Source organism: Sapajus apella, unplaced genomic scaffold (assembly GCF_009761245.1).
Source record: "Sapajus apella isolate SASKATOON/1434 unplaced genomic scaffold, GSC_monkey_1.0 scaffold49, whole genome shotgun sequence".
NCBI lineage: Eukaryota > Metazoa > Chordata > Mammalia > Primates > Cebidae > Sapajus > Sapajus apella.
In genome coordinates this window covers 10,169,262-10,190,712 of record NW_022436989.1, presented here as the reverse complement: position 1 = coordinate 10,190,712, position 21,451 = coordinate 10,169,262, and the positions used below count along the sequence as shown (strand labels likewise).

The 21,451-nt window shown below is 39.4% G+C and overlaps 1 protein-coding gene across 12 annotated transcripts in view; it reads left to right on the top strand.

Moving 5' to 3' along the window:
* Positions 1-21,451, top strand: part of RYR2 (ryanodine receptor 2) — a 784,407-nt gene that overhangs the window by 547,236 nt on the left and 215,720 nt on the right. For all 12 annotated transcript variants that reach the window (XM_032242431.1, XM_032242430.1, XM_032242419.1 and 9 more), the window contains 5 exons: positions 1,506-1,732; positions 8,393-9,197; positions 11,736-11,936; positions 18,129-18,234; positions 19,987-20,130. In XM_032242431.1, coding sequence (XP_032098322.1) covers positions 1,506-1,732; positions 8,393-9,197; positions 11,736-11,936; positions 18,129-18,234; positions 19,987-20,130 — 1,483 coding nt within the window. The remainder of the gene's footprint in view (positions 1-1,505; positions 1,733-8,392; positions 9,198-11,735; positions 11,937-18,128; positions 18,235-19,986; positions 20,131-21,451) is intronic.

Genomic DNA, 21,451 nt, shown 5'->3' with positions numbered 1-21,451 from the left:
CACTACAACCTTTCTCTCTCTTTTTCTCTTTCTCTCTCCTTCCTCCCTCCCTCCCTCCCTCCCTCCTTTCCTCCCTTCCTTCCTCCCTTTCCCCTTCCCCCCTTCTTCCCTTTTTCCCTTCCCTCTTCTTTCTTTCTGCTGGAGACTCGCTTGTCACCCAAGCTAGAGTGCAGTGGCAAGATCTCAGCTCACTGCAACCTCCACCTCCTGGGTTCAAGCAATTCTCCTGCCTCAGCCCCCCAAGTAGCTGGGACTACAGGAACATGCCACCATTTTTGTATTTTTTACAGGTGAAAAATTTTTTAGCAGAGACAGGGTTTCACCACGTGGGCCAGGCTGGTCTTGGACTCCTGACCTCAAGTGATCCACCCACCTCAGCTTCCCAAAGTGCTGGGATTATAGGTGTGAGCCACCGCACCCAGCCCAGTCTTTCTTTAAATGTCACTTTCTCAATCACACCCATTCTGACCACCCCCTTTAAAATTGCTGCCCTGCATTCTGGTTCCTCCATTCTGGCTTTCTCTCCCCCAAACCCCCAGCCCCGTGATATCTCTTCTGAAATGCCATTTAATTCATTTAGTTTACTTGTTGATTTTATTTCATACTTTCAGTGAGAAAAATGGAAGCTATATGAGGGCAGGCATTCTGTTAGTTTTATTCATCAGCATTTAAAACATATCATCAGCATTTAAACCAGCACTTGACCTCCCCCCGCCACCACCTCCCTCATTGTTAGAGGGCAGTAGGAAAGCAGTTTAAGGATGAAGCAGAGCCTGTGGTTGAGGGGACTTTAGAGGAGAAGGAGTGATAGAAGGTAATGCAGAAATATGGTCCCATAAGAGGCAGGCAGGGGTGTTGTGCAGATCATAGGTAGATGAAGAAGCTTTTGGCAAAGCAGAGACCTCTCTTTCTTCAACACCAGACGGAAGGAATTCAGGATGGCTGAAGATGATATTGGAGGTGGAGGAGAAATAAATAGGTTAATTAATGCCTCACATATTCTATTTTCTTGGTTGGTAGTCAGGTTTCTCTGTTGAGCTTTATCTGGAATACTTCTGGCTAGAGGCAGTGATTCAAGGATGAGTTGGGTGACAGAGAACAGAGGGAGAGCCCGGAGGTGCGACCTATCTGTCTTTCAGGAAGTTTGACATTGAAAGTCCCTATAGACTTGCCAGCTTTCCCTGAGGTCCCAGCCTGGTAAAGAGATATAAAGGATATATGGATATGCTTGGTTGCACTTGGCCTTCTCTGTGTGCCGTTCAGTATATGGGAAAGACACATCCCAAAACCTGTTTGAATGCCCTAAAGGCATAGTTTTCTCTCACCGTATATTTCCTGGTTTGTCCTTTCAGAAACTTTTCAACCCAATTTCTATGATTTCTTGTGTTGACTTGACTCATAGGGTTATCTGACTTTCCCTGTCTCTGTCCTGGGCAGAATTCTCGTCATTACTTTGTGAAACCCAAGTGATGTTCTAAATTCGTTCTTTTTCTGCCTCCCCATAGAATGTGATGCCCCTCTCGGCGGGATTGTTCAAGAGTGAGCACAAGAACCCCATGCCACAGTGCCCCCCACGCCTCCATGTGCAGTTCCTGTCACACGTCCTGTGGAGCAGAATGCCCAACCAGTTTTTGAAGGTAGATGTGTCTCGCATAAGTGAACGCCAAGGCTGGTTGGTGCAGTGTCTGGATCCTCTGCAGTTCATGTCTCTTCATATCCCTGAGGAAAACAGGTCAGCCCCATGAATCTGTGACATTCTGATTGGAACGCTTGGGATTAACACGCTGCCCAGGGCTTCTGGTAGCAGTGCGGGGCAGGGGTGGTTCTGAAGAAACAAAATGAAATTTACAAAGATCCCAATCCTTTTGCAATGGAGTCATTATTCTGCGTATTCCAAGTTTAAGTTTATTTCTCAACTACTTTGTTACTGAGAAAAAGTTATTCTGCAGCCAAAGATGCCGTATGATGGTTTCTTCATTCACTCTTGCTTTACTTAATGATGACAACAGCAAATAAAAATTCAGACAAGTGCAACTGCAATCCGACTTATGACTTAGCAAAGTACTGTAAGGGAGAGTTGTGAGACATTAGAGATGCATAGGAATCACTTACGATTTCTCTGTTCAACCCTTCATTTTATGGATGTGAAAAACTGATCCCAAGAGACAATAATGAAAGAAAATTGGGAAAATACTGTGAGTGCCTTGGAAACATGTTTATATGTGTTCTAGGCAGTAATAATAATAACAAAGTATAAGAAATGCTCAGCAGAAGCTTGGTTTGTCATTTTCTGTTTTCTCATATGACAGTCCATTAAATTGCAGAGATTTCATTTAAGCAGGCTTCTCATCAAGAAGGAGCTACGTTTCTAAGTTTTGGGCCAAGATTTCCCTCCCAAATTACCATTGAAATGTTCAGTCACAAACTGAGTAAAAACGTATCACGAAAGTGATGCACAAACATCTCTGTGTGTTTTAAGTCTTTAATCTGAAAATAATTATTGAAGCTATGTCCACGTTTATATCTTCAGATGTCCTTGGCATTTTTGATTTTAATATTTTTGAAATTTAACTTATGCTTTGGAAAATAGCTTGTCAGTTCCTCAAAAAATAAAATTACAGCATTACCATGTAATCTAGCAATTCTACTTTTCATGTATACCGAAGAGAAATGAAAATACGTCCATACAAAAACGGATACAAGAAAATTCATAGAAACATCATGAATAGTAGTAAGTAACAGGAACCCCAAATGTTCACCAGCTTATGAATTAATAAACAAAATGTGATATATCCATATGATTTGGCAATAAAAATAAAGTACTGATACATGCCACAAAAATGCAAGAACCTTAAAGACATCATATTAAGTGAAAGAAACCAGTCACAAAAGTATAGTAAGTGAAAGAATCATACTAGTGTGGGATTTTATTTAATTGAAAAGTCCATAATAGACAAATCTTTAGAAACTGAACTGCTAATTGTTACTAAATTCCTTTTGAGGTGATAAAAGTGTTCTAAACTCTATAGTTATATTTACACAACTCTATTAATATACAAAAACTATTAAATTAGGTATTTCAAGTAGGTAAATTATATAGCATGTAAATTATAGCTCAACAAAGTTTTTTTTTTTTTTTTTTTTTGAGATGAAGTCTTTCTCTGTTATCACAGCACACCATGGTGACATCAAGTGCAGTGGTGCGATCTCAGCTCACTGCAGCCTCCACCTCGCTGGTTCAAGTGATTCTCCTGCCTCAGCCTCCTGAGTAGCCGGGACTACAGTCATGTAACACCACGCCTGGCTAATTTTTTGTAGTTTTAATAGATACAAAGTTTCACCATATTAGCCAAGACGGTCTCAATCTCCTGACCTCATGATCTGCCCAGCCCAGCCTCCCAAAGTGCTGGGATTACAGGTGTGAGCCACTGTAGCCTGCCTAAAAACTATATTTTAAAACAAAAGAAAATCAAAGAAAAACTAATCTGGCTAGTTAATTCTTTTTATGTATTAAATATGTATTTACATATTTTTACATGAAATAATTAGGTATCTTTCATAATGTACTCTTGAGATGGTTCAGTTTGATTTTAATTTTATGCTGCTTTTTTTGTGAGAAGAGTTTTATCATAATTTTTCATCTTATGATGTTTTTTAAGAAAATACTGAACAACCAAAACAAACATAACATTTGGGAAGGAATTCTTGTTTTTGAAGGAAAATGTTGTATCTCTACCAAGCATAGAATTTTAACATTATAATTTAGCATTTTGGCATGCTGTCATCAGAGCCCAACATAACTCCCTGTCTCAGTATTTTATAATTTATATTAATTGCTTGTGATAGATGTGTATGTATTTGAATGGATAATTTAAAGTCTTGCTAAGATCATAAAGGATTTGAGGCAGTTTTCCAAATGGTATGGAACATGAATGTATAAAAATGTGTCATTGGCATCAGGCCATAGAAAAGACATGGATAGAAAAATAAAACTGGGGCTAAGAGTGACACACAGTCATTAATACTACACCGGTTCGTAGAGTTGAGGCCCACTTTGAGACATCAGTCACCACCTGCGGAAGTCTGGCCTGCAGACCATGACTCAACAACAGATGAATGAATACACTCTCACACCATTACAGTGATACAGGGGGCTAGGGATGGCAGTTGGCTGCTTTCAGAGGGCAAAATGCAACCAATTGTCCCAGACTCCCTGTTCATCCGCACTTTTATTCCATAGACGTTATATGCACTAGTGGGTAATTAACATGGTTAAGAGAATGGTTTTACGACTGATAAAAGCTTTAGGTTCCTGGACACAGAGTAAATGCTATTAACAGGTAATTCCCCTTTGATCTTCCCGGGAGAGGGACACCCAGCACAAAATTTACATGAGTAAACAGAGTGGAGACAGAGGGATGTCGGGTCAACAGACTTAAATTTGGAAGGCCTTTCATTGTCTCTGTCTTTCCTATGCTAATGTTAATGAGTGGCTGCCTTCAGCTTGCCTCAATAAAACCTTTTGGGCTTCCAAAAGTTTGAGATTACAACCTCTAACTTTTCCTAATAGTTAATATCTTGCCAGCCACCCTGAGTGAATCGCACCACCACATTAGTTCCATTCTTCCTAGCAGACAAAGAAAAATATGATGAGTTTCAAAATCCATGTTCCAGAAAGGAAGTCTCAACTAGCATGGTTGAGAAGAATCTGATGCCCCAGTAACATGACGAAGCGTTAATATTTCAAAGTTTGCAGTGGTGATAGATGTATGTCAGCATGTACTTTGTTTCTCCTTAGCACGTGTCACAGTTTATAATTTAATTTACTTCATTTTGGTCAGTGGGGGTGGTTTACTCTCTGAATTGGATGTAAGCTCCCTGAAGGCAGGAATCACATCTATATTATTCACCATTGTATCATCAGTGCACAGTGCTAATACATAATAGGCACTCTGTGATATTTGATGAACAATTGAATGACAATGACATATGAAAGAAATTTCTTCACAAGAGACTTTTGTGTTTTTTTGTTGTTTATTGTTTTGAGGTGGAGTCTCGCTCTGTTGCCCAGGCTGGAGTGCAGTGGCACAATCTCAGCTCATTGCAACCTTTGCCTCCTGGGTTCAAGTGATTTCCCTGCCTCACCCTACCCAGTAACTGGGATTACAGGTGTGTGCCACCACGCCCAACTAATTTTTTTTTTTTTTTTTTTTTTTAATTTTTAGTAGAGACAGGTTTTAACATGTTGGCCAGGCTGGTCTCGAACTCCTGACCTCAAATGATCCACCCATCTCAGCATTCCAAAGTGCTGGGATTACAGGCATGAGCTACCATGCCTGGCCTCCATTAGAGACTTACAGATTATGATAAGCTGTATTAATTAGCTTTTACTACAGTAAGAAATAGCCCCCCAGATCTCAGTGGCTTGCAAACAAACATTGGTCTTCTGCTCCTGTTACATGAGGACATAGGTCCCTACAGCTCTATTCAGGGCTGGGGTGGACTGTGGGAGTGGCCTACATGCCTTTTCACCCTGAGTCCCGAGCTGATAGGGCAGCCCCAAGCTGGGACAAAGTTTTTATAACCGAGGATAGATGTGCAAAAGGGGTAACAGAAACCTCCAGGCCTTCAAGAGTTTATTTTTGGTTGTGGCAGTTATGTCTACCTTATTGGCCAAGGTAAATTATAAGCTCAAACTCAAATTAAGTGGGGCAGGTAAGATGACTCCATGCAAGAAGGAAGGAGACTGTTTGAGGAAAATAATGTAATCTATAGCATGTACTAGAGAGGTAGTGAGTTATGTATTTGGCGTTGACTTTAGATACAATAATGCGTTATTTCTTTTGCTTATGAGCTCAAGCCATAGTTCATTCAAACATGAATAATTACACAAGTGCTTGGTGCGGGAAGACAAACTAATTTAGTGCCAGTGTATCCTTTTGTTTGCCTTGATCCAAGTGCAAGAATTTAGAGAACTATATAGATGGCGTCTCCATTAGACTTCATTCATTCATTCCTCAAACATGTGTTTGTTCCTGCTGCATTCCTGGCACTGAGTATAAAATGGTGAGCAAATATGACCCTTACCTTCAAGTACTTCATGTTCAGTAGGGAAGAGAGAAACTTTAAAGAAAATAATATGGTATCATGGAGTGAATAATACTGTTAGGGAGGGGGAATTAATGGATTGGGCAGGGCAGCAACAACGTAACCTGTAGTATTCTTATATGTTATTCTGGCAGTTAACATCTGGAGAGAAATTAGGCAGTAGGCTCACTTGAGTATTTCAGTAAGCACCTAGAGCACAGATGTTCTGTGTTGGTATGATGAACAGATCTGTATATCTGGGGCATCAGCCAGGCTGAGGGGTGGGATTATAGTCCTCCTGGGAGATTAAGTTCTTTTTATCTGGAATTTCTTCTGGTTTCTGGAAGTTTAACTGGTACATGGGTCAGCTAATCATTTGCTTTTAGTTTGTAATATGGGAAGTTTCTGATGCTAAGAGTTGGGAGGTGGATCTGGGGTTGGGAGGTGGATCTGGGGTTGGGAGGTGGATCTGGGGTTGGCAGGTGGATCTGGGGTTGGGAGGTGGATCTGGGGTTGGGAGGTGGATCTGGGGTTGGGAGGTGGATCTGGAGTTGGGAGGTGGATCTGGGGTTGGGAGGTGGATCTGGAGTTGGGAGGTGGATCTGGAGTTGGGAGGTGGGTCTCGATTATAAGCCACCATCGAGCCACAGTGGCTTGTAATCGATTGCCTGTTACTTGGAAGGCTTAGATGTGGTGGGTAGGTGTGGACGGGATGGTGGAGTGCCTGAGGATAGTGACAAAACTCAACAGCAAAGACGGCAGATCTTTATTCAACATTTCTGGGTGTTAGGTACTGTTTTAAGTGCTCGGTGCTAGAATAACAGTAGCAAACAAAGCATACATATATATATGTATTTACATGTACATATATACATATATGTTCTCATAAAGGGAAATACTAAGTCTCACTAAGGACAGTTTCCTAGATGAATGAGTGGTTGTTTTGATTATGAGTATATTAAGCTTCTACTTTTAATGCTACAGTGTCACCTATATAAAATCTGTATTATTTAAGCAGTTTAGAAAACATCAGCACATCTGAAGGAACTATGTGCTCTAAAAGGAATGCCCTGGCTTTAAGCATTTTCTGGCCATACGTTTTAGGTTTTATTTGTTGAAAGAGCATATGGTAGAAGCAAAATGATATGGATTATGAGCCCAGTGTCAACTCCAACTCTAATTACTTAAGGTGCCTTTTTATTTTGACACATAGAAAATGTCATTTACAGTGTCAGCTTCATGAGTTGCACAAACCTGGGTGGACACCAGGGGTAGCGGGAGCTCTTTGGGCACATGACAGATGTGCAAGAGGGTAAATTATGTCAGAGGAATTGGTGTGTTGTTTACCTATTTCCGACTGGCTGGGCTAATGCCTAATCCCAGGGCAGGGACAAAGGCTGCCTACCCTATGGCAGAGCTTTCTGGCTTCTTGATCCAGATTAGCCAGTTAAAAAAGGAGATTCAGGATTCCATGGTTTCCAAATTGTGAAAAGAGGGGAGTCCCAGGTTGAAGCTGAAAGACGAATACCTAAAAGAGGTGCCCAGATCCTTGATACAATGGAGGAGGAACGCGGTGCTAGATAAATGTCAAATTCTGTGTAGAAGAAAACTTGTAAAACATCTAGAAATGATTAAAAGTACTATGCAGCCATTAAATGCATCATAGAAAATTAAAAGAAGATACAGGTTAGGTGTCCCAAATCCAAAAATCTGAAATCTGAAATGCTCCACAATCTGAAACGTTTTGAGTACCAACGTGATGCTCAAAGGAAATAGGGTACTTCACATTTCAGACTTTCAGATTCAGGGTGCTCAACTGATAAGAATAATGCAAATATTCTGAAGTGTGACAAAAGTCCCAAATCTAAAACACTTCTGGTCCCAAGCATTTCAGACTAGAGATGTTAAACCTGCAGTGTCCATTCCCATAACATTTTTCAGGTTTTTAAAAATTCAGATTTTTAAAAATCATTCATTTCTAGGCTGGGTACGGTAGCTCACGCCTGTAATCCCTGCACTTTGTTGAGACCAGCCTGGCCAGCATGATGAAATCTTGTCTCTACTAAAAACACACAAAATTTACCAGAAGTGGTGGCGGGTGCCGGTAATCCCAGCTACCCGGGAGGCTGAGGCAGGAGAATGGCTTGAACCTGGGAAGTGGAGGTTGCAGTGAGCCGAGATCATGCCACTACACTCCAGCCTGGGTGACAAGCGCAGAACTCTATCTCAAAAAAAAAAAAAAAAGAAAAAGAAAAAGAAAAATCCTTCATTTCTAATCTTACTACCGCTCTCCTCTCTTCTGCAGATCTGTTGATATCTTAGAGTTGACAGAGCAGGAGGAATTGCTGAAATTTCACTATCACACTCTCCGGCTCTACTCAGCCGTCTGTGCTCTTGGGAACCACCGGGTGGCTCATGCCCTATGCAGCCACGTGGATGAACCTCAGCTCCTCTACGCCATTGAGAACAAGTACATGCCGGGTTTGCTGCGCGCTGGCTACTATGACCTGCTGATCGACATCCACCTGAGCTCCTATGCCACTGCCAGGCTCATGATGAACAACGAGTACATTGTCCCCATGACGGAGGAGACCAAGAGCATCACCCTGTTCCCGGATGAGAACAAAAAGCATGGCCTTCCAGGGATCGGCCTCAGCACCTCCCTCAGGCCACGGATGCAGTTTTCCTCTCCCAGTTTTGTAAGCATTAGTAATGAATGTTACCAGTACAGTCCAGAGTTCCCCCTGGACATCCTAAAAGCCAAAATCATACAGATGCTGACAGAAGCTGTCAGAGAGGGCAGTCTTCATGCGCGGGACCCAGTTGGAGGGACTACTGAGTTCCTCTTTGTACCTCTCATCAAGCTCTTCTATACCCTGCTCATCATGGGCATCTTTCACAACGAGGACTTGAAGCACATCTTGCAGTTGATTGAGCCCAGTGTGTTTAAAGAAGCTGCCACTCCGGAGGAGGAGAGCGACACGCTGGAGAAAGAGCCCAACGTGGAAGACGCGAAGCTGCAAGGAGCTGGTGAGGAAGAAGCCAAGGGGGGTAAGCGGCCCAAGGAAGGCCTGCTCCAAATGAAACTGCCAGAGCCAGTTAAATTGCAGGTAATCCGAACAAGACATTTGAGTGAATTTCACAATTACTAAGCACTGAGGTATTGGAACCTGCCTTTGTTTCTTTCTCTGCGTGTGTATGTTTATTTCTTTGCATTCTTGTGTAATGGTAGCTCTTCATGAGATTAACTAACTTCCTGTTCTTCTCCCTTTTACTCATTAGCCATCTCCTCTTATTTCCCAGATGGATTTTACCTTCATTACACCAGAGTACCTGAACTATAAGCCATCAAAGACCGCTTTCTACTCATATTTCCACTCTTACCAACCTTAGAACGCTTGTTTACCAGTGGATGCGCCCACTGTCACAGGGCAAGGTTCTACTTTCCCGTAATACACTTTTTGTTGTAGTTGTTGTTGTTGCTGTTTTTAATAACAGGATCTCACTCTGTCACTCAGGCAGTGGTGGTGGTGCAATTGTAGTTCACTGCAGCCTCGATCTCCTGGCTCAAGCCTTCCTCCCGCCTCAGTTTCTGCAGCAGCGAGGACTGTAGGCATGCCACCATGCCCAGTTATTGATTTTTATTTTTAGTCGAAACGGGGTCTCGCTATGTTGCCCGGGTTGGTGTCAAACTCCTGGACTCAAGTGATCCTCCCTCCTCGTCCTCCCAAAGTGCTAGGATTACAAGTGTAAGCCAGTGCACCCAGCCACCCTAGCATGTCTTTAAGGAATCAGACGCATTGGCTGTCTTTATGCTCATCAAGATGTTTAAAGTGTCCTTTATTAATGTCTCATCTGTTTATTAAAGTCAATTTGATGTTTGCATCACTGGCCTGCCCTTAGGGGATACACAAGTGAACCCTGCCTTTCAGAACCCCACAGCCTCTAAAACGATGTACACTCATTTATGCATTAAAAATCTTATTGCTAATTTCATTAAATACTCTGAAAACAAAGAAAGGATTACTAAAAGAATGTTTAGATTGGATTGCTGTTAGAAAGATGAGGGGGCAGACCCCTCAGAGATTGTGACTTTTAAGCTAAGGTCAGATTTAAGAGTTGTGTGTAGCAGTTACAAGAAAAAGGAATGGAGCAGGGTGTTCTAGGAGCTTTCCATGCGGTACAGCTCGCCCAGCAAAGGTCCTGAGGCAGGAGAAGGCCAGTGTGGCTGCTGGAAGGGAAATCGGTAAGGGAGGAAAGAAAGAGTCACCTAGCATCTGGTTAGTCAGGAGGCTTTCGTACTGTCCAAACCCTAGGAAACCATGCTCAGAGGAGGGTGGGACAAAGGAGATGGAGAAAGGCGGATGGACACTGAGACTGCTTCAGAGACAGCATTGACAGAAATGGTTACATTGTAGATGGCGACGCAGAGGGTTTTAAGGTCCATTTTGACACCATCATGTATTTCTATCACAATTAGTGTTGTGATAGAATATACAATTAGATGGATAGAACACTCTGCCAAATTAGATAGATAGAACACGATTAGATACTTAGAACGCTCTATGTATCTAATTAAATTTTAAAAATTAAAATTAAAAAAACTATTTTAAAAAATGATTATATTGTAGATGGCAATATAACCGTTTAAAAAATATAGATTTTTTAATATTTGGCAGAGTGCTCTTTTTTAGGGATGTTTCTAACAACATACTCAGTTATAAATCTTTTTGATTTTCAGTAGGAGAAAGACTCAGCTAACCACTGAATGAATGAGCATTCACTACTTAATTATCTTAAGTTTTGATTTCTAGAATTGATACAGCAGCTCGGTGATGTCACCCATAACCCAGATCTTAATGTCTTTCTGCTGTGTGATCCTCAGCCTGTGGTTTTCTCCTAATAAACTCACCTTATTCTTTCTACAGTAATCATGTCATCACCCAATTACACTCATTTTGAAAGAAGGGCATTCTAATCTCTTATCACTGATGGAATATCATCCCTTAGCAAAGTTTCCATTACATATTTCATTGACCATAGCACCTGTGGCTGAATGGGAGCCTGGGAGGGTAAGGGTATCAGTCTGTTCTCACACTGCTAATAAAGACATGCCCGAGACTGAGTAATGTATAAAGGGAAAAAGGTTTAATTGAATCCCAGTTGCACATTGCTGGGGAGGTCTCACAATCATGGTGAAGGGCAAATGAGCAAATTCATGTCTTACACAGCGGCAGGCAAGAGAGCTTGTGCAGGGGAACTCCCATTTATAAAACCATCAGATCATGTGAGACTTATGCACCACCATAACAGCATGGGGGAAAACACCCTCATGAGTGAGTTATCTCCACCCAGCCCCACCCTTGACATGTGGGGATCATTACAATTCAGGGTGAGATTTCAGTGGGGAAAGAGCCAGACCATATCAGTTAATGTCCACTAAAGGGACATATATTCGCCATTTTTGCTTAGACAAATTATGTTTCATCTCCTGGGACTGAACACATTGCTGCCTATACGAAATCAGGATTCTGTTTCTAAGGGAGAAGAATAGGCAACTAAGGATGTTGACCACAGACTGTGACTTGATCAACATTACTAAAGGGTTTAGAAATTAAACTTGGTTATCTTTTCAATGGTCTTCTTAGATGTGCCTACTGCTTCAATACCTCTGCGACTGCCAGGTCCGGCACCGGATAGAAGCCATCGTAGCCTTTTCAGATGATTTTGTAGCTAAGCTCCAAGACAATCAACGTTTCCGCTACAACGAAGTTATGCAAGCCTTAAACATGTCAGCTGCACTTACAGCCAGGAAAACAAAGGAATTTAGATCACCACCTCAAGAACAGGTACGGAAATGAAATGAAAGTCCTTTGTATTTATTTTGGTTTTTAGTTGTTCGGGATCTGTGCCTTGCAAAATTCTATGGTAAGTCACCCATATTGTTTTCCTTGTTCTGTTTAAACTCATGAAGTTGATTTAGTTAGTATTCTTAGTTTATCCAAAAGAATTTACTTGGTTAGTTTAAACAAAAGAGGGACTTATTAGAAGATATCAGGTATATCACAGACTCTTTGTGAAGGCCAAGATATACCAGAATCTGAAATTCTTTAAATAGGAGCAAATTTCAAACACAAATGGGTCTTCATCATCTTCCACTCACAGGAATATTTTATTCATAGGACTCATTGCTAGAGGCTTCTCATTTGTACCTACCATAGAAGAAGGACATGTCTCTTTCAGCTTGCTTGCCAAAAGACTGATTGCCCTGTTTGTGGTTCTCCTTCTCATTGCTTACCCACAAAGTCAGGTCTCCTGAGGGTATGACAGAATCAAGGGCACCTGCCTGAATCAGAGAATGGGCTAGTTTGGGGATGTGAATTTTCTGAAATCTACCTCAGGGTGGGCCTCAGAGTGTGAGAAGTCACCAAGGTGTAGGGATGGTGGTTAAATAATGTAATTCACAGATGTCTTTTTTGATTTCTTACCCTTACCATTTTCTTCTCTATCCAGAGTAGCTCAGAATGAAAGTTTGTATAGGGACTAATTCTGGAATTTAGTCTTTCTCACCAGAATGTAATTTCTTTGAGGGAAGGGATGTGGAATTTTCTTAACTGTTATAAACAGCATTTATTGAGCAGAGAAGGGGTCCAGCCTCTTCCAGATTGACTCTGTTAAACTGCTGTTGGGAAAGTTCTGCTTCTGGAAAGATGGGGTACATGTGCTTCTCCCGATTCTTCCTTTTAAGTACAACTAAAACCCTGGACATTATAGAGAAGATAACATAAGAAGACTTTGAAAGATAGAGAGAAGAAGGGAGGTTGGCTACAGAACTCGGGACCCAAGGAACAACATGGTGGTGAGTTCCCTGGGTTTTCTTTGTGCCTCATCTATCCCAAATTGGAAGCTAAAGAAGCTGGCAACCAGGAAACACCAACGGGCATAGACGAGAAAAGCCACAACAAAAGCCTTCTCTCTCTAGACAGAGGATCAGGAAAGAGGCAGCTTAGCAAGACAGAAACGTGTTAGATAATAACTGCACTACTCCAGCCAAAAGCTACAGAGAAAACTGTGTCCCACCCACATTCGGCATAAGCCGAGTGGGAAACCTTGACTTTCATTCTCACTAGGCTGTAACAAGGTGCCCCAGTAGATGACAGAGCTGGGACTTTATCTCCACTGAGTAGTAACAAGGCCTCCCTCTTCCAAAGTATCAGCAGAGGTTATGGAAGGAGAAGTAACAAGACACAGTTACCCTTTTCTAGCAAGGGTCACATCAGTACAGGTCTAGTGAGGAACCAGAACGTTTACCCCTGCCCAACAGTAACAGGATCCCTTCCCTCCTCCAGATGTCCAAGGAGGCTGAGTGGGAAAATGGACTTCCTCTGCCACCTGGCAGTCATAGGGTACCCTAAGCCCTTCTCCTGCTGGATTGGGTCAGAGGAAGCAGGTGAAACAGAGGTATAAATAAGACCTAGAGCTCCTAGCATAATCCTCAAAATGTTGAGATTTCAATTAAAAATCACTTATGTGAATAATCAAGAAAAACTTGAATGAAAAAAGCAACAAACACAACACTGAGAAAACAAAGATGTTAAAATTATCTGACCAGCCTGTAATTCCTTCAAAATGGAAAAAATAGAAAGCCTCAGCAGCAGAGAAACAAAATATATAAAGAAGAACCAAATGGAAAATGTAAATCTGAAAGTAATAACTGAAATTTTAAAACTCAGTGAATGGACTTAAAATCAGAATGAAGGGAGAAGCAGCAGCAATCCATGAACTGAAGAGAGAGCAATGTCAACTACCCCACCTGAAGAAAAGATGAATATAACAAAACATCTAAATTTGTGATGTTGGAGTCTCAGAGGATAGGAGAAAGAGGGTGAACTGAAAAAAAAGTTGAAGAAAATAATGGCTGAAAACTTTTCAAGTTCAGTAAAAGATAAGAAGTTAGAGATTCAAGGAGATGAGCAAATTCCGCATAGGATAAGCATAAAGAAATCTGTACCAAGACACATCGTAGTCAAATTTCTGAAAAAAATTAAAGACAGAGTCTTTAAAGAAATGACACTACCTCCAGGGGGAAAAGCAATTTGAGTGACAGCAGATGTCTCATGAGAAAGTATGGAGGGCAGAAGGAAGTGGTACAACAATTTTCAGATGCTGAAAGAAGACACTGTCAACTCAGACTTCTGTGTACCTTGAAAATACCCTTGAGAAATGAAGTGGAAGTCAAGACATTCTCAAGTGACAGGAAGTTGTAAGAATTTGACTACAGCAGACTTACCCTAAAAGAATGCTAAAGGAAGTTCTTTAAACATAAAGAAAATGATAAATGAAGGAAATTTGGAAAATCAGGAAGAAAGAACAATGGAAAATGTTAAAATATGGCAAATACAGTGCATTTTTCTTCTCTGGAGTTTTCTAATTTATGTTTGATGGTTGAAGCAAAATCATAAAACTGATGTGTTTCTAAATATATGTATAGGGAATATTTAAAAATTTTAAACAGAGGAGAATAAAGGAACAGAAAGGGTGATAAGGTTTCCTTCCTTCACTCAAACTGGAGTCTACCGGTGTTGACATTGTACCATTTGGTACATCATCAATGCCAGTAGGCTGTTTTTTAGGTATATTTAAAATAATACACAGAACAAGCACTAGAAAAGCTGTACAAGAGATCCACTGAGAAATACAGAAAAATCAAAATAGGATTCTAAATATTGTTCAAGTAATCCATAGCAAGTCAGTAAGAAGAAATCAGAGAGAACAAACAAAACCATAGGTGAAATGACAGACTGAAGTCATAACATATCAGCAATTACATTAATATAAATAATCTAAATAAACCAATTAAAATACAGAAATTGGCAGAGTGAATTTTCAAAACTCCATGTGCTTGCTAGGAGAAACTCACTTCAAATATAATGTATAGAGATTAAAAGAGAAAAGTTAAATGAATATGTATTATGAAAATATTAATCAAAATAAGCAGGAGTAGCTATATCCCATAAAGTAGAGTTCAGAGCACAGAAAATTACCAGAGAGACAGGGATACACAATGGTCAATCCATAAAAACACAAATAGGTATGAATTGAACAATAGGGCAAAATATGTGAAGCTAAAACTGATAGAACTAAAAGGAGAAATAGACAAATCCAAATTATCACTGGAGACTTCAAGACTCCTCTTTCAGTTGATAGAATAGCCAAACAGAGAAATCAGCTATGATATGGGAAGACTCCACACTATCATCAAATAATAGATTTCTGAGATTTGTAGACTACTCCACCCAACAACAAAATACACACTCTTTTCAAGTGTCCTTGAAACATTTGATAAAATGGAACATATCCTGGGCCATAAAGTAACCTCAAGAAATTTTAAAAAGTTGAAATCATACACATTTTTTATCACATTGTAATCATATTAGAAATCAGTAACAAAAAGGTAACTGGAAAGTCTCCAAACTCTTAAAGATACTAAACAGCACACTTGTAAATAATCCATGGCTTGAAGAGGAAATCTCAGGAGAAATTTAAAGATTCATTAAACTGGACAAAATTGGACACATCACATATGAAAATTTGTGCCACAGCTAAAGCAAGGCCAAAAGGGAAATTTATGACACTCAATGCTGACATTTAAATTCAGATCAATCACCTACCCTGCTACCTCAAGAATTTTGAAAGCAAAGAGTAAAATAAACCTAAAGCGAGCAGAAAGAAGTCACTAATGTAGATAATAACAGAAAGTAATGAAACTGAAAACAGGGCAGTAGAAAAAATGGATCCAGAAGCTGGTTATTTAAAAAATCACAATAAAATTGACAAACCTCTAAAAATACTGACAACGGAAAAAAAAAGAAGATACAAATTACGCATACCAGGAATGAAACCAGCTATCACAGCATACCATGCTGACATCAAGTGGTCATACGGTATTTCTTTCATCTCACCATTGAAATAATGTTAAGTAGATGAGGTGATGAATATGTTAATTATCTTGATTTAATCTTTCTGCAATGTATTCATATATCAGAACATCACATGGTACCCCATAAATACATACAGTTAATATTTATCAATTAAATAAAAATATTTTTAAAGGATCATATGGGAATACATATATACTATATGATTCCATGCATGTAACATTCTTGAAATGGCAAAACCATAGAGATGGAAAACAAATTTGTGGTTGCCATTAGTTAAGGTCGAGGGGCAGACAGGGGATATGGGTGTGGTCATAAACGGGTGATGGGAGGAATCTTTGAGATAAAGGAATTCTCTATTTTGACTGTACTAATGTTGCTGTCCTGGTTATGATACTGTACTACAGCTCTGCAAAGTGTTACCATTGGGGAAACTGCATAATAGGTACTTGAAGTCCTTCTGTATTATTTCTTACCATAGCGTATACATCTATAATTATATCAAAATAAAACTTTAGGGAAAAAAAATCACATAAACACCAAAAAAGAAAATCTAAAATAGTTTCTTAAAGGAAAGTTATAGAGAAACAGCTTTCTTTTTTGAAGTTATAAATTTAATATTATTGTTCAAACATGAATGGAAAACAGTTTCCTGCAGTTTAATTGAACCATTAATGTTAGCAGCAGCATTGTTATCCATTACAAAGATTAGGCATTCCTAATATCAAAATTCGAAACCCAGAATGCTCCAAAATCCAAAAGCACCGATGTGACATCACAATTGGAAAATTCCGCACATGAATACTTAGTACTTAAAATATTGTGTAAATCTTCCTTCAGCCTATGTATGTAAGGTGTGTATGAAACACAGATGAATTTCATCTTTAGACTTGGGTTCTAGCCTCAAAATATCTCATTATGTGTATGCAAATGGAGCTGGTCTTCTCTGTCTGTGGGTTCTGCATCTTTGTATTCAACCAACGGTATATTGAAAATATTCAGAAAAAAAATATCCACAAAGTTCCGAAACACAAAATGTGAATTTGCTGTGCACAAATTACTAGGTCTAATACACTTAAATGAAGTGATGTGTCAGCACTATTAGGTCTTATAAGTAATTTAGCAATGATTTAAACTATACGCGTGCTTATGAATAGGTTGTATGCACTTTCTGTGTCATTACAGATACGAGACTTGATCGTCTGTGGATTTTCATCTCCATAGAGGGTCCTGGAACCAATTATACTAAAGGATGATTGTGTTCCAAATTCTGAAAAAAAATTCCTAGAACTTAAACCCTTCTGGCCCCAAGCATTTCAGAGAAGGGATATTCAAACCTGTGTTACTTTTCAATTATATTTTTCCTTCTTCTTTGTATCTGTGTTCTTCTCAAAAAGAGTTCTTTTAAATATTCAATATACAATAAATATTCAATAAAGTAGACATGTTAGCTAGAAAATAATGGAAGTTTGGGATAAGCATAATAAAATAGTTTTTAAAAATAGCATTTAGATCTCTTAGGTAAGAATTCTTAAAGTATACAAGAGTCTAACATTGTGGAATTGAGAAAGAGGAAGAAGCATTATACAACTATTTTGCAGCTTGATAAGTTTTGGATGATTTGATTTATTCTACAGTACTGGTTGGATTGAGTGATGGACACTTGTGGAAGAATAATTTATGAACAATCAGAGATTTTGAGCATTTTGGTCTTATGGTAGTTGCTATGCTATCCTTTTTTTTTTTTTTTTTTTTTTTTTTTGAGACGAAGCATCACTCTGTCACCAGGCTGGAGTGCAATGGAACGATCTCTGCTTATTGCAACCTCCGCCTTCCACATTCAAGCGATTCTCCTCCCTCAGCATCTCGAGTAGTTGGGACTACAGGCGTGTGCCACCACACCCAGTTAATTTTTGTATTTTTAGTAGAGATAGGGTTTCACCATGTTGGCCAGGATGGTCTTGAACTCCTGACCTTGCGATCCGCCCACTTTGGTCTGGGATTACAGCTGTGAGCCGCTGCTCATGGCCCTGCTGTGCCATTCTTGAATTCACCTTTCTTTTCTTCCTCCTTCTTCCTCTTTCTTGTTTTTCAAACTTTCAGATCAATATGCTTCTCAATTTTAAGGATGACAAAAGTGAATGTCCATGTCCAGAAGAAATTCGTGACCAACTATTGGATTTCCATGAAGATTTGATGACACATTGTGGTAAGGTCTTTTTAATTAACAGCTCTTATTAATGGTGTGTTTTTAATTCACATATTCTGAGACAAAATTAAGTGTACATGTGAATATGTTCATGAATACACACAATACCTGTTAGAAGATTATGTAAGAAAATTTATTATTATGGCAGAATGGCAAAACAGCTGTCCCTTTGTGGGGAGTCCTGAGGGATAGAGAAATCAGAAAGGCAGTTAAACTGAGCAGAAGATGACCAAAATTCTTTTTCTCTTTTCCCTCCTTCCCTTAGTGATAGGAAACAAGAAGGGGGACATGTGGCCAGGCACCTCTGGCAGGGAGGTTAAGTGTTAGGTTTAGTCAACGGGTACAAAGTGTCGGTTACACAAGATGAATAAATTCTAGAGATCCACGATACAACAGAGTGCTTCTAGTTAACAATACTGTATTGTGCACTTAAAATTCTGTTAAAAGGACAGATACCATGTTAATTATTTTTAAAACAGCAAATAAACAAAAACCAAAACCAAACAAACAAAAAAACAAAAAACAAAGAAGCACTAAGAAACTTACAGGTGATGGATTTATGTCTATTCCTGGTGGTGGCGATGGTTTCACAGATGTATGTATATGTCCAGTCTCATCATATTACATGCATAAAACATGTACAATTTTGCTTATATTAACCTCAGTGAAGCTGTTTTTTTTTTTCTTTTTTAAGAAAGAAATTTGATCGCAAATAGTTGTATTTAAAGCAGTTGAGGGAATACTTTCTAGAAAATTTAGACTATATTTTTTGAAATTAGAGAATGCCTGTGGAAACCCTGTGTTGAGTTATATGTCAGTAGTCCAAATCTGTTAAGGGAAATCTCCCCTCCTTTTATTCTAAGAACTTTGAAAATGGAATTGATTAGGTATTCTGAATGTGTGTGTATGTGTTTTATTCCTTTATGCAGTGGTATAGGTAAGGTCTGATGATTCAATGAAAGAAAATGAACTAGCTGTTTTTAAAGTTATAGCTAAAAATAACACAACTGGTTTAACCAGTGGTTACCTTATTTTAATGAAGATAATAAAAATACCACTTTGCATATTAATTTTGTTTATTAGTGAAGTACCACTAAATGACTCCCAGAAAATGATACTCTGTGTGTGTGTATGTGTGTATCCCTTGTATCTCTGCAAGTATCCATGATAGAGAAGTGTGTATATGTGTGTGTGTGTGTGTACATATGGATATATATATTTCTGTAAGTATCCCTGTATTTCTAGGGATAGTAAAACTTTAGAATTCTTGCTTCAGATAGAAAGCATTCCCTGGTTTAGGGTACCTAATTATGCCTGTTCTCTCTGTTTCTCAACTAACCAAAGTATCACTAAAATTTTTGGAGGCAAGAGAGGAGAATGAAAGTCCAGGGGGTTTTTAGGCAGGGCAGGACTGTAAGTCCAGGAGACAGTGTCTCAAGTCAGAGATGCCCAAGCAGCAGCCCAAATAGCGGGATTGATCTTTGCCCCTAAGAGAGTCTTTTTGGTCTTTGCTCAGTGTTATATTTGGTCCTGGGTGACAGTCCTGAGCCCACAGGAACAGAAGAAAAGGAGAGAGGACGAAAAGAGGCCGACAAGTCATGTTATTCATGAGGGCTGGTGAACAAGATTGCTTAACTTCATGTCAGATGTTTTTGACGTTGCATGAAAGAAATTGCCAGCCCTGAGAATTATTCACCCAGGTGTATTCTTTCAGTATTTTTTTTTTTCTGCTTCTCTGTTTTTTAATACTAGGAATTGAGCTGGACGAAGACGGGTCTCTAGATGGAAACAGTGATTTAACAATTAGAGGACGTCTGCTGTCCCTGGTAGAAAAGGTGACATACCTGAAGAAGAAGCAAGCAGAAAAACCAATTGAGAGTGACTCCAAGAAGTCCTGTAAGCAGTGAAAGGGGACTGGCAAAATGATCCAGCCGCTGGCACTCACTCGTCCTGTGAACGAATGTTGTACTAGATGAGCCAGTGAGATGATTGAGCTTGCAGCTTCCAAGAATCAGACTCTTAAGTAGATGCCTTAGCTCCCAGAAATAGACAGCAGCATCAGTCTACATGTATAGCCACAGGCTGAGAGGTAGCAGCATGATAAAGATGGATAGTCTCCATAGAGAACTAGAAATGTAGGTATTTTGATCAGAGACAATAAAGAGAAAGTGAAAAGGTAGTATAGTAATTTAGCCTTCATATCTAAATAGGAGGTTGATTTTCAAATATTATTGCATCAAATTAAACCTTTTTCTTAACATCTAAATAGATACTGTCTTTATATTTTGGTTCTGAAATATTTTCTAAACTGTTAAACACTTCTGGTTGATCCATGTCCTATTTAAGAATAATGGCTGCTGCTCCTTCCAACCAAATAAACATCCTTTGCCCGTGGGTTCCTCTGGCACAGCACGCTGAGTAGGTCTGAGGGATCCCGCTTACTTTTTACTTCCCTTCTAAGACTGCATTGATTTTAACATGCAGCACGGGTTTATTAATAGCTTTCTCTGAAATAAAAAAATATAAACTTATACAAACTTTTACAGCTGTTTTTTACTAACTTACAATGGAAAATCTTTATTTATACAGTTACTTCTAAATTCACTTTTCAGTGCCACAATCAAATTTGAGCCAAGTCTTCTTTAAAATCAGAGTCTGATTATTATTATTTTTTTAGGGGGGTAGTCTCCCTTAATCACCCAGCCTAGAGTGCGGTGGCGCATTCTTGGCTCACTGCAATCTGCCTCTATGTCTCAGCCTCCTGAGTAGCTGGGATTACAGGCATGTACCAAGACGCCTGACTAATTTTTGTGTTTTTAGCAAAGATTGGGTTTTACCGTGTTGGCCAAGATGGTCTCGAACTCCTGGTCTCAAGCAGTCCACCCACCTCAGTTTTCTAAAGTGCTGGGATTACAGATGTGAGCCGCTGTGCCTGGCCAGAGTTCAATGTTTTTTATGAATCACTTTCTATTATTCTCAAGTTTATGATCTTGAATGATTAAAATGACAGTGTGGTTTTGAGATAGAGGGGAATATATTGGCATTTTATTTGCATTTTGTATTCCGTTAAAAATGGTAGGTTTTGTTTTTACTTAAAAAACTTGTAGAGGCAAGGAAAAACAGCCTATTTTGAAAGTCAACCAGCATATTAATGCTAGGATTAAGTACCTCATTGTTCATGAATTGATTACCCCACTTAATTTTGGTAATTTCACTA